This window comes from Rhinolophus hipposideros (assembly GCF_964194185.1).
Source record: "Rhinolophus hipposideros genome assembly, chromosome: 3".
Lineage (NCBI taxonomy): Eukaryota > Metazoa > Chordata > Mammalia > Chiroptera > Rhinolophidae > Rhinolophus > Rhinolophus hipposideros.
In genome coordinates this window covers 95,341,287-95,354,310 of record NC_138049.1, presented here as the reverse complement: position 1 = coordinate 95,354,310, position 13,024 = coordinate 95,341,287, and the positions used below count along the sequence as shown (strand labels likewise).

General features: G+C 57.6%; 1 protein-coding gene across 4 annotated transcripts; it reads right to left on the bottom strand.

Annotated features, from left to right (window-relative positions):
• Window positions 1–243: 243 nt before the first annotated feature.
• On the bottom strand, window positions 244–12,628 carry AARS2 (alanyl-tRNA synthetase 2, mitochondrial). 4 transcript variants are annotated; one of them, XM_081044319.1, is made up of 22 exons: window positions 12,371–12,628; window positions 11,338–11,529; window positions 10,647–10,792; window positions 10,285–10,452; window positions 9,611–9,755; window positions 7,421–7,566; window positions 7,091–7,199; window positions 6,664–6,702; window positions 6,468–6,579; window positions 5,829–5,962; window positions 5,239–5,383; window positions 4,803–4,975; window positions 4,548–4,661; window positions 4,308–4,448; window positions 3,510–3,647; window positions 3,302–3,411; window positions 3,049–3,157; window positions 2,633–2,755; window positions 2,271–2,381; window positions 1,658–1,741; window positions 1,436–1,546; window positions 244–1,026 (listed from the first exon to the last, which is right to left on the bottom strand). In XM_081044319.1, the coding sequence occupies exons 1-22, from the start codon at window positions 12,611–12,613 to the stop codon at window positions 862–864; spliced, it is 2,958 nt and encodes a 985-aa protein (XP_080900445.1). In that variant the 5' UTR covers window positions 12,614–12,628; the 3' UTR covers window positions 244–861. The 4 variants fall into 4 exon arrangements, 2 of the variants coding, with proteins under 2 accessions (XP_080900445.1, XP_080900446.1); XR_013993067.1 differs by having other exon boundaries at window positions 578–1,026; window positions 3,302–3,427; window positions 12,371–12,626; XR_013993068.1 differs by having other exon boundaries at window positions 578–1,026; window positions 3,302–3,401; window positions 12,371–12,626.
• Window positions 12,629–13,024: the final 396 nt, after the last annotated feature.

The window sequence follows — 13,024 nt, the reverse complement described above, 5'->3', positions numbered from 1 at the left end:
TTCCCTGTCTGGACAGCTCTTCCCTCAGAAAACCATGTGGCTCACACCCTCCCCCAAGATGCCGCCTCAGTGAGGCAATGCCACCACCCCACCCACCCGATCCCCAGGCTGCTCTTTCTCCATAGACATCACCTCTGACACCCTCTTCTCTGTATTGCCTGTTTCCTCACTAGACGTGAGCTCCTCAAGGGCAGGAAGTTTTGTCTGTTTGGTTCTTGCCACATTCTCAGCAACTGACCAGTACCTGTTACTCATTTTATCAACAAATCACCAGGGCCTTCATTAAGACAAGTCATTGTTAAAGAAATAAGTGACACCAGAGAGGGTCTGCCCTGCTGTAACGACTTCTACACGACAGTTCTGGGTCTTGGTGGCCAGGGATGCCCCTGGGGGTGCCCAGAACGGGCTGGCATAGAGCACCTGACCGAGCACTCGCGATGAGGAGGACGGTCCCGACGTGGGTACTGGGAGGCCTTTCAGCCCAGTGTGAGGGGTCAAACTGGTGATGGTGCCCCCATACCAGGTTGCTGGGGGGGAAAGTCTGCTCTTTTTTTAAGCAAAACCACCTTCTGGAACTGCCTTTCCTCTGTGAAACTTTTTAATGAGCAATCACAGCCAGGACAGCCCGTGTTTTCACATTCACCTAGTGAGGGTGTGTCTCTGGGCCGACTTCTGCCTTCACCAGCCCACATCTCCTTGTGTCCACGCTTGCGTCTGAGCAGCCCAAGTGGCCCTCTTCAGCTCAGGTGTTGGTCTCAGCCTCCAGTCCTCTACTTCAGCCTCAGGGAGCTTCTGCTGACTCCTCCAGGGCTGCTGGCCCTGGCCCGTCTGCAGTCTCTTTAATCTGTATGAGTCCCTGGGTCAGAGCTGGCTGAGGGCATACGCTCGAGCTGTACGGAGGGCAGCTTCCAGGTCAGCAGTGCTTCCGGTGCCCTGGGCCACCACTCGAGAGCCCCAGGCTTTGCCCCCCATGTGGCTGCACACGGCCAGTGCCCAGGCCTCTGCTGTGAGGGTCGGAGTAGCACTCTGTACAGAAACAGAAGGGGCAGCAATGCAGAGCAGCCCTCTCTGCCACCGTCCACTCAATGTACCCTCGAGAGTGGCGTCATGGGGATTAGCAACTCCTCCCTCGCCGGGCATACGGTGAGGCCATTGGGTGGAGACAGGCTGGGGGTGTGTACGGAGGCTGCTGAATGTCTGCTACTTGTTTGCAGGGATGTGCAGCCTGGAGGCGGGTGGTGGTAATTAGGGAATCTCATGGTACCCTCTCTGGTGGTTGGGGGCAAGAAGATGACCCTATCCCCGTCCTGGGGTGTCCTCAAAGATCACCTCTACCCAGCCTCGGCTCCCTTGTCTGGGAGGAATAAAAGGCGTGGAATTAGGGGGCTGGACCAGGAGATGGGCAGGAGGGGGGCTGCTCTCCCACTTCCCTCACCTGGGCCACCTGGCAGGCACATAGCACATGTCCCATGGGCTGGGGGCTGAGTAGTAGCACGGACGTGCTGGGCGCGTGCTCACACAGCTGCCGGACCACCTTCACCAGCACCTGAGTAAGGGAGGGCAGGTGGTGACCCATAGGCCCCAGGCTCCCAGCGACCTCCCTGTCAGGAGTCCCCTTCCCAGACCCTGGGGACACCCCCCAACCCCAATAACTCACTGAGAGCGACTCAGTGGAAACTGTGTCCACAATCAGGGGCTCCTCTGAGTGCCGCTGCAGCAGCTCCTGGGTTTTCTGTGCAGCCTGTGGGGCAGGAAGGAGAGTGGATGGGTCAGGAGAGAGGGAAACTGGCCCCCACTTCTGACCTGAGGCCCAGTCCAGAAATCCTCTCCCTCCCCCTGGCAAAGGTCTTCAGCTTTGAGCAGAGGGGCCAGGAGTTCTGCCTAGAATGACCTCCTTCTTTTGGGTCCCACTTATGTTCCTCCTCTCCTCCCTCATCTGTTACCTTTCATCTTAGCTCCAGGACCCTACAAATGGGTTGCTGAAGGTGAAAGGACCAAGGCTGGAGCACTGATGGATGAGAGGGGGCAGGAGGAAGGAGGATGAAAGTCAAGGAGTAATTAGGGCTGAATGGGTCACCACATCAGCCAGCTTCCTGGAGGAAGAGCCTGAGGCAGACTTGGGAGTTGGGGAGGCAATTTGGCAGAGAGAAGTAGGGACGCCAGGTGATGGCATCCAGCTGGCAGGAGAGGGCCTTGCCTTGAGGCTTCTTGGTGTGTGCACTAGTGTCTCTGACCCATGATGGGTGTGCCTGGTATCTGCCCCCTCCTACCTGCCCCATTTCCAGCTTCCGGATGGCAGTGTTGGCACGCCGCTGCAGCACCTTCAGTGTGGACTGCAGCTCCCGCCGCTGCCACTGGGGCATCACAGCGGTGTCAACAGCCTGTGGCCAGAAGCAATCCATCACCTTTGCCCTCCCCCCGAACCACAGCCTCTGCAGGGACCAGCAGGGTCAGGGAAGAGACCATCCCCACCATCCTGCCCTGCAGACAAACGACAAGTATCTGGGCCAGCTGGGGCCCAACAGGAATGCTGGGGAGAGACCGGAAGCATCCGAGGAGGCACGGGGAGGGGCACAGAGCCAGGAGACAGGGGTGGGGTGGGGGCACAGCTCCATGTTGGGGGGGCCCTCACATCAGTGAGTCGTCCCACGTCCTTGGACAGCCGCTGAGCCTCCACCACATCCCGGCTGCCCCGGCTCAGCCGCTCTGCAGCTGCTTCCAGCTCCTGGGCCAGGCTCTGGCCCACCTCTCGGGCCTGCAGGGAGGGAACAGGATGCTCAGGGCTGCTCAGCTTACTTTCGGGGCTCTCACACCACTGCAGCTTGGGGCCCAAATGAGAAGTTTTTAAAAATCAGGACCAATCAATCAGGACCAATCAAGGCACCCAATCATCAAAATAGATGGCAGCAGCTGCTATGGCCACATCAGTGCACACGCATGAACACAGGTTCTGCTGCTGGGCATCCCCCAGCCTGAGACTGTCAGCTCTGTGCGTCCCCCCACCCGCGCCCCACTCAGCAGCCTCCGGGGCCCTGCTGGTGTGCTCACCTGCTGGGCCTGCTCTCCAGTGACGGCCAGTAGGCGGGTGATGCCCTTGGCGAGCTGGCGCTCCCCGATGATAACCAGGTCCCCGACAGCCCCCGTGCGTAGCAGGTGCCTATGGGCACAGGGGGGGAGGAAGACGGGATGATGGGAGAGAAAAGAGCAGCCTGAGCTCCAAGCCAGGCGCTGGTGGCTTCAAAGGCCAAGGAAAGGTGAGGATCCAGCCCCCGGGCAGGGCAGGAGAAGGCGGGTGACTCACGTCCCACAGCACAACTCCACAGAAGTATGCAGCGCAGCTTGGGAGGCCGGGTCCAGCGCGTGGGCCACGGGCACCCCCACTGACACCACCCGTACTGGGTCTGGATATACCTGTGGATGAGAGGGACTGGTCTCTTGATTGGCCTGTGTGTGTGAGGGGAAGGCGATCTCCACCGGGGGCGGGGGGAGGGGGGGCTCACCCAACTCACCTCGTCCAGAGAGCGCAGGCCAGGGACACGGGCAGTGCGTGCCAGGGCCACCTCCTCCATGTACACGGCCTCATCCTGCCCCACGGCCTCTTGCACAATGCCCTCCACTGCCCGGAGCTGCTCTGGGGTCAATGGAGCCTGGCGGGGTCAGGGGGACATGGATTGATCAACTAGTAGTCAGCCCCATGCCTGCCACTGATGCGTCCAGAAGCCTCCCTGTTCACTGAACTCCCTGGGGTCGTAGAACAGTGGTTAGCACGTAACTGGTGCTCAGGAAACTTTTGTGCAGCAGACAATTCTTTTCCTTACAAAGCTACCTGGGAGTTGGGCCTGTTGGGAGCTGCAGGCCTTTTATTAGGCACTGAAAGTTGATGGAGAAACAGAAAATGGAGGCTCCATACTCAGGGAGCTTACAAGGGGTGGCCCAGCGGAAGAGAAGTGCAGGATGGGAGAGCTGCAGAGTAAGTAGTAGTTAGGTGGAATGGGACTTAGTGAGCATTTCCTGGAGGAAGTATCTGAGCTAGGTATGCAAGGAGAGGAGGAAAACAGGGTGGCAGAGAAGGGAAAGGGCAGCTCAGTCTGAGCAGAATGGCTGGGGTGACAGCGGGAACACGGAAGCTGGGTGGCTGGAGGTGAAGGGAGGGCTCACACACTGTGTAGCTGACCCCTTGCTGGTACAGGAGGAGCCTGATGGGAAGACACCCACCCAGTTCCCACAGTGATGAGTGACAAGGAGCCCAGGCCCTCGGATTGCCCCGACTCTCTCACTTGACGCCTATCTCTCAGTGCCCTGCTCACCTGGGTGGCCACGTCAAAGCGCAGCCGCTCGGGACTGAGGTGGGAGCCTCGCTGCTCTGTGCTGGGGCCCAGGGCCTGCCGCAGGGCCCAGTTTAGCAGGTGGACGGCGGTGTGCTTCTCCATGCAGCCTAAACGCCAGGCCTGAAACACTAGTGTCACCCAGGGTCCTGGGTGAGGGTGAGGGCTGGGGAAAGTACAGGGGCGACAAGATATGAAGAAGAGCTGGGCTGGGGTCCTTACCTCATCCACGTGCAGCTGCACCTGGTCCCCCACTTTCAGGCACTCAGGGGCCACCACCTCATGGAGGATGAAGCCTCCACACACGTGGGCCCGGGCCACTGGGAACAGCACATCCTGGGGAAGGGTACGGGACAAGGTGTTGGAGTGACCGCCTATAGCCTTTCCCTCCCCTCGGCTCCCTTCCCGGCTCAGCTCTGCCTCCTATAGAATGTGTGTGTGTGTGTGTGTGGGGGGGGGGATGGAGGAGGGGCTCACCTGCTGCCCCACCCGCACCAGGTAGCCTCGGTCTGAAGCCTGTCCCCCCTGTTCAGCGTAGAAGTTGGTTTTGTCTAAGATGAGGCCACAGCGCCGGCCTTCCCCCACAGAGGCCACGGCTGTGCCGTCCTCTGTATACAGCTGGAGCACCTGGGCCTCACAGGCGCTGAACTCTGCCAGGGCAAAGAACGGTTAGTGCTAGGCAGGGGTCTGGGGTGTGCATGTGGGTCTGTCTTCAAGCCAAGAGGCGCCTGGCTGGGGGGGTGGGGGGTGGAAGGGGGTGGGGGGGGAGGCCCCCATCAAATTCGGCTGAGGGCCGTAGTGACCCCTGGTGGCTAGCCCTGGGAGTGCACAGGGCTGGTAGCCACCCTCTCGGCCGTCCCTCCCCATGACGCTCGGGCAAGCCTGTGGTCACCACCTCAGTCCAGGCTCTCACCATAACCTCCCTTCGGTCGCAGGCAGTAGCTGTACTTGGGGCTGTCATCCGTGCTGGGCACCCCTCGGCGCTGCAGCTCCCCCAGGGCATGGACGTCGAGCCGCAGTCCCTGCTCCTGAACTGGCTCAGCCTGGCGGGCCCGGTGCTGCAGGATGGGCGTGTATGTCCGAAGGGGTGCACGGAGAATGCCATGGGACTGGAGCCTCCACAGATCCCTGTCCCTGCCTCACAGCTGTGTGGACCCTGCGGAATCCTCTGAAATGAGCCCTCAGGGAGTGGCTGGTTGCAGAGGCCCTGGGCTGGCTGGTGCACCACCCATTGTGCAGGGTCTCAGGATAGACCTCCCTCACCCACCTCTGCCCCTGGAGGCCTCTCCTAGGACGCTGTGCTGCCCTCTCTTCTTTCGCTCCTCTGTTTAGCCCACTGCACTAATGTTCCTCCGTGGGTGGGACCTGAGGTGAAGGGACAGACCCTACCTACCTCAGCCTCCTGTTTCCCTTGATAGTGACAGCTCCTTCCCTCGGAACTCAGGGCTGGGGAAGGGGCTGACTGTCCCAACAGAACCCTGGTGGGAGTGCTCTGGCCTGTACCTGCGCTTCCTCCTGGGCCAGCCGTGCCAGCCCAGCAGAGTCCAGCTGCACCCCTTTCTCCTCCAGCATCAGCTCTACCAGGTCCAGAGGGAGCCCCAGGTCTCCAGACATTGACAAAGACCAGGCTACGTGGGCTTTGGGGAAGGAAGACACGGGGTGTTGAGTGGGGAGGGGCAGGATAGAGGGAGGAGAAGTGAGGGAGAAGGGCCTGGGCTTTTCTAACCACACAGGAGCCAGCAGGTGCCAAGCACAGTGCCTCCTTCCCATGCCAGGCAGGCTCAGGACAGGGGTCACCTTCAGGCTTCATGCTCCAAGGCTGGAGCTGGGAGTAGCTCAGGATACTCCCTCAGCAACTGTCATTTCTGAGGAGGAGGGAAGTTCGTTCTGGGCATGAAGCCAGCCTTGGAAAGCAGAGACTGAGGCAGGGCCAGCGGGGCAGCTGGGAAGTGGGGAAATGGGAGAAGCAGGGTGCTGTTCCCACCACAGACAGGTCTGGGTGTTGGAAATGCCGAGTCTGGGGAGAGGGACATGGTAGGAGGGGTGGGTGTGAGGCACAGGCCTGGCCCAGGGCGCCCTCCTAGGGCCTGCCCTGGCTCACCTATGTGAGGCTCGCAGGCCTTGGCGAGGCACCCCACTCACCAGGGAACGCATCAGAAGGTCCCAGGCGCCTCAGCGTCCGATCGATGATGCGCCGACCTCGCTGCAGGGAGGCCAGGAAGGCGACCTCGTCCTCTGACACCAGGTTGCTTATCTGAAACGGGTGGGACAGGACTGCAGGGAGAGCCTCTCTCCACCACTCTTGTCAGCCACTCCCTCCCCCATCCGAACCCAGTACCTGGGCTGAGTTCTTCTGCAGTTCTGGATACGTGTGTCCCTGGAGGAAGTGGAGAGGGCTGAGGGGTTTAAGGCAACCAGCCCACTCTCCACCTCCCCACCCTGGGCTTCCTTGAGGACACCTGCCCTGGAGGTTCAGACAGGCTGATGGACAGGGGGAGGGACCCAAATGGGGAATCAGCTTCCCTGTGTGTGTGGGGGACATAGGCAGAAAGGTGTCCCAAGGTCAAGGCTCAGCAACCTGGACAAGTGGGTCTCCTGAAGGTTCCCTGCTTTTTGTAAGCAATTGCAGCTTTCTCAGCCTGCTGATAGGATGTTGGCCGGACATTTAGGGTGGGGAGCCCAGGCCAGGGGCACTGCCTGGGCTCAGCAGCAGGTTCCCCGAGTGCCCAGGGAAGCCCAGAGGAGGGAGGAAGCTCTGCCCTTACCAGCGTCTCCACCACTATGGGCACCAGGCTGCCTAGGAAGCCAGGTGGTGCCCGCAACACCTCTGTTGAGAACCGCAAGGCTCGACGGAGAATCCGACGAAGAACCAGCCTAGAGGGGTTCAGAGCCCAGCTATGAACCCCAGCAGTCCCTGGTCAGCACTACGGGGAGTGGGGAGGACGGGATCCAGAGCACGTGCTGCCATCCCAAAGCCTTCTCCCTTCCCCCGCTCCTCCTGCAAGCTCTACCCAATCCACCCCTCCATCTGTTTCCTCCTCTCCCCTGCAAGCCCCAGCTGCCCCTGCCCCTCTCTGTAGTCCTTCCAGACTTACGGGGCACCTGACATTCCAAGGGAGACGCCATCGGCGATGCAGACACTGAGCGTGCGGATGTGATCGGCCACCACTCGATATGCCATGTCTGTGCGGCCCTCGTCTGCCGCCCCTACCCGGCCCAAGTAAGGAGGTGCCCTGCAACCCTGGAGAGCGGGAGAAAGGACACATAGCTGCTGGTCCCGCCTGACCTGGCCCAGCCGGGATGCTCTTCACCACCTACAGCCGAGCGCATCTGCAATGGCCTGGCGGAAGAGGCTTCCCGGATGAGTGGGAGCCAGCCCCTGCCCTCCAGGGCCCACGTTCACACGAATGATGATCACAGCTGGGACCCTCTACTGACTTTCTACTGTCAGAAGTGCGTGGGTGCTTGGACGAGGTGATGTCTGATGCCCAAAACATCCTCTTCTGGGAGGTATTACTATCCTGGATTTAAGAGGAAACTGAGGTAACGGGAAAAAAGAGAAGAGGACACCGAGGCCCAGAGGAGCTAAGTGCCACCCAGCCACACAGCTCCTAAGGAGCAGCTGTGAGACGAGAACTGGGTCTGACTCCATCACTCACACCCACCTCCACAGGCTTTACAGGGGGCGGGGAGGGAGGGTGTAAGCTGTGTGTACACTGATGTGCTCTAGAGCAGAGTGCGCGATTCACGCAGCTCCAGAGCTGTACCCTCCCCCCTCAATAAACAGTCCTGCCATTCAACACACTGCTCAGACACTTAGCCAGCCTTGACGTTCTTTGCCCTCCCCATCCGAAGGGCCTTTGCGTCTACCTCCACGAGATATCTACTTTTCTCCACTTCCGCTACTATCAGCCTAAGCCATGCCCTATTGTCTCTTCCCTTGACTATAAAATAGCTTCCCAATTGGTTTCTCAGCTTCCACTCTTGTCTCCCTTCGGCCCACTCTCCACACAGCAATACGAGTAGCCTTTTAAAAGTGTCAATCAGATTATGTCCCTCCCCGCTTAGAGCCCTGCTCACCGCACTTAGAATAAAAGCCTCACGTGGGAATTCAAAGTCCCAGGAGATTGGACTCCAGCCTTTCTCTCTGTGGCAGATTGTAAAAATGGCCACAATCTTTTCCTTTTCTGTGTGCATGCCACTTTGCAATATGACTTTACAGTTGCTTTCCATCAAGAGGTAGAATCTATTTCTCCATCCCTTGTATCTGGGCTAGCCTGTGACTTGCTTTGGCCAACAGGATGTGGTGGAAATGACACTGTTCTGAGCCTAAGCCTCAAGAAGCCTCGTGTGCGTCTGCTCTCCTCGGAACCTTGCTGAGCTGTGATGTGAATAAGCCCCAGCTAGCCTGCTGGATGACGAGGGACACACGGACTGGTCACTCCCATTGCCCCAAACTGACAGCTGCCAACTCCCAGAAGTACAGCTGCCAAGCAGCTGACCACAGACCTATGAGTGAGCTCATATCAGACCAAGAGAATGACCCAGCTAAGCTCAGACTACATAGCTAGCCCACAGACTGATATGTTAAATAAATGATTGTTGTTTTAAGTTACAAAGTGTCAGATGGCTTCTTATACACCAAAAGCGAACTGACACACTCTCCAACTACATCCTAGGTGATTCGACTGTAGCTTGCTGGCCACCATTTTTGTTCCTTTCCGGCTTTGGGACCTTGGTACCTGCTATCCCCTCTGCCTGGAATGAGCTTCCTGGGGCTGACTCCTCCTCCTGTAGGTTTCAGCTCAGAGACCACCTCCTCGGTGAGTCTTCCCCAAAGGCTTTGTCTAAGATTCCTCTGTACCTCTGCCCCCCTGCCCTAGTTACTATCACCCATGTTAACTGCCTGTTCTCAATCTGTAAGCTGCTATCCTGTTCTTTAATACATTTACTTATTGTCTCATAGGTTAGAATGTAGTCTTCACGATATCTTTTCTGTTTACTGTTGTATCTCCTGTACCAAGCACAAAGAAATCAACACAAAGTAGGCACTCAGCACATATTTTTTGAATAAATGAGGGAAGGGAGGAGTTACGAGCCATATCAGGATATCAGATAACAAAGATGCATCCTAGCCTCGTGCTTAACACCCTGATATCCTTGGCTGGTCACTGTCCCCACATGTGGCAATACCCTGACTTCTCAACAAAGATGGAAAGCAACAGCAGTGAGCCCTGGTGATGAGCAGGCCAGAGAGGCTTCTGGAAGGAAAGAGGCAGGCTCACCTGGTGTATGGCGTTGAGCAGTGGGGAAAAGAGATCAGTGTCATAGGTGGAGCGTCTGCCTTGTAGCACAGCTACCAGCCTTTCCAGGCCCATTCCTGTGTCCACGTGCTGCTGGGGCAGGGGCTGCAGGCTTCCATCTGCCTCCCTGGCAGGGGGAGGTATGCAAGGTGAGACCCCACCCAGGACTACAGGTATGAGGCACATGCTCACGTGGAGTAGAGGAATGTGCAGGGACCCAAGGGGCTGACAGGAGGGACCTGAGGGCAGTATACTCCCCCACCCCCCTCCCGAATTCAGACAATGATGGCCTCAGGTCCCGTCCTTTCTCATAAAGGGGGATCTCCATCCTCACTCCCACTTGGGCCTTGGCCTGGACCCAGACACCCCCTTTCTGGGACGTAATTCTTTGCCTTGGAAAGAGACATGTCAAGGCTGGAAGAAAATCTTAAGAGGTCAACTCTATCACGTGATGAGACAGCAGAGGCCAGAGAGCAGCAGTGACTAGTTTAAACTGCATGGGCAAAGATTAGGATTATTCTCTGAAAAGTGTTTAGAAATGTGCCTGGCACGTAGTGCCATTTAACTGTTTTTATAAGAAATGGATCAAGGTCTCCTGACTGCCACCTTTTCCACGTCTAGCCAGGGATTCTCCTCCTGCTTCAGCTCCCCATTACCTGTTGTGCTGCATGAAGACCAGATTCCAAAGCTCCACCAGCTGGGGGGCTCCCACCCCACCAGCCAGGTCATAGTGGATCTCAGTACAGGGCCCACAAGGGCCAGTATCTCCCATCTCCCAGAAGTTCTCTTGTGGTCCAAAGGAAAGCACGCGGCTGGCAGGCACCCTGGAAAGAAAGCCAGACGAGTGGTCGGGAGACAGACAAAGCCAGAAGCCGGGACCCTCCCTGCCATGAGAGCCCCTCCATCAAGTTCAGCAAGATCTCCTGAAATATGCTGAGACTCTGAGGACTGGTGCTAATAGTCCCTATTTTCCAAGCACCTGCCCTCCAGGAGTGGACATTACGGAGGGCAGACTTACCCTAAGCTGAGCCAGATGTCCCTGCTCTCCAGGTCTGGCTCCAGCCCCACCTTGGGGTCGCCACCAAAGTAGGAGATCCATAGCCTGTCCTTAGGGATTCCATAGACCTGAGTCAGCAGTTCCCAGGCCATGCTGCAAGCCTCCTCCTGCAATGGAAACCCACATGGGGTGGGCAGAGGAAGATGGGTGAGAAGAAAGCCCACCTGAAGCGTCAATCAAGCCCCGTGAGCTCAGCCCTCAGCTTAAGACACAACCATTTCCGCTGTCCCTCGTGTTCCTAGAACTAGACATGATCCTTTCTGTTCTGAGTTTTTTCCTGCCCAGAAAGTTCCCTTCCTCTTCTAAACCCTCCTTTCTTTCAAGTCCCACCTGCTCCATGAAATTCTCTAACCACCCTCGCCTGGGATGAGTTTTAACTCCTGCATTTTAGTATTACGAGTTAGTCATACAATTATTGACCAGCCATTAGGCCGCGGGCACCGTCCTGGCCCTCAAGGAGCACAGGGAAATGAGACGCAATCCAATTAGGGAAATGAGACACATTCCCATTATACATGTTCATCTTGCTCTTTGCCTGTGGGCCTGGTATGAGGCCTAAGCAGACTCTGGGAATGGAGGCAGGACTAACCTTAACCCACTTCTTGGCTGACTGCTGACCCTCGCCTAACTCCAAGGCGTCCTGGAGACTCACCTTAAAATATTCACCCCCAAAGGCCCAATTGCCGAGCATCTCAAAGAAGGTATGATGGGAAAGGTCTCGGCCCACATCCTCTAGGTCGCTGTGGCGTCCTCCAGCCCTCACACATTTTTGGCTGTTGGCTACACGTCGGAAGCCTGCCATCTCACTTCGTGGATCCACAGTGCCCAGGAAGATTGGCTTGAACTGGAAATACATGAAGGGGGAGAGGGCGATCTCAGTAGAAGAGAAAGGTGGGGAGTTGGGACGGAGATGGCAGCTCTGGCTGAAGGCTGACTGTGCTCCTGAGAGTGCAGCGTGATCTTGGCCAGGGGGGCCACTTTGGGGCTTCGGGGGCTCCCATCTCTGGTGTGTCTGGGGTAGGCAAAGGATACACAAATCATGAAACAGAGACCCTCTGCTAGAAAAAAATAGGTGAGAGGAGGAACGTGTTGGTAGCTGGAAGAAGGGCCCTCAATGGCTACAGCCTCCAGCGGGGCTTCTTCAACGACACGCAATCACTTCAGAGGACAAAACTGAGACCACAGGGCACGGGCAGGCCTCACAATGGCAGCATTGAAGAGGGTTCTCGGATCGCTGCTCAGGTTAACCTCTTCTCCCCCCGCCGCCGCCGCCGCCCATGTTACAGATGAAGACATTGACGTGGAGGGAGGACAAGCGGTGCTCAACGTCACAGGCTTAGAGAACACGGTCTAGCAGACAGCACGTGCTCAAAACATAATTACGGAATGAATGAATGAATGAATGAATGAATGAATGATCTTTATGAAGAATGAATACACGAAGCCAGACGTCCCCACCAGTCTGCCCCAGGGGATTCCACCCCCACCAATCCTGGGCCTAAAACTCAATCCAACCCGGGCGTCCCCAGCTCGTCGCCCCCAAACCCCAACGGCGCCCCCATCCCTTCGCCCCACCACGCGCTGCCCTCTTTCCCCCAAAAGCTACGAGCCCCGCCCCTTGCTTCTTTTGCCCAATCCCGTAGCGCCTTTCTCTCTGGGAAAAAAATCACGCCCCCCGCCCCCACCTGATTCATGCCCGCGTTAACGAACAGCAAACTGGGGTCGCCGCGGGGCCGCACGGAGGCGGACGGCACCAGTCGGTGGCCATGGCGGTCCCGAAAGAAGCTCAGGAAGGCGTCCCGCACGGCCGCCGCCTGGGCTGAAGGGGGCACGGATGACAGGGGCTGACAGCTGGGGCCCCGCCACGGGGACGACCTTCGAATGGCCCGCCGCAGTCGGGCGGCCGCGGTGGCCACCGACGCCGCCATCTTGACTCGGGGCAGAGACTTCACGGGGTCAAAGGACACCACTGGCATAGACGGTGACGTGGGAAAGAAGGCGGGCTTTTCCTACAGCGCCTCCTAGTAGTGGGAGGACTCAAGACAGCCTCTACCGCCCTGATGGCAACCACTGTGAAGGGGATGATGCAGGAGAGACCTAGCGCCGCGGCCTGGTACATCGTAGGCCCTGAATTCATTTGGCATTAAACAAGTATTCATTGAGAGCCTACTATGTGCCAGTCATTGTTTTAGGCGCTCAATAACAAAAATTAGTAACAAAATTAACAAAAATCCCTGCCCTCCATTAATCTATTGTAGCAGTAATTGTCATGTTTATTAATTTTGCAAAGTTACAAATGGAGTTGCGGTGAACAGGCGTGAATTCAACTTCGTGTGTGT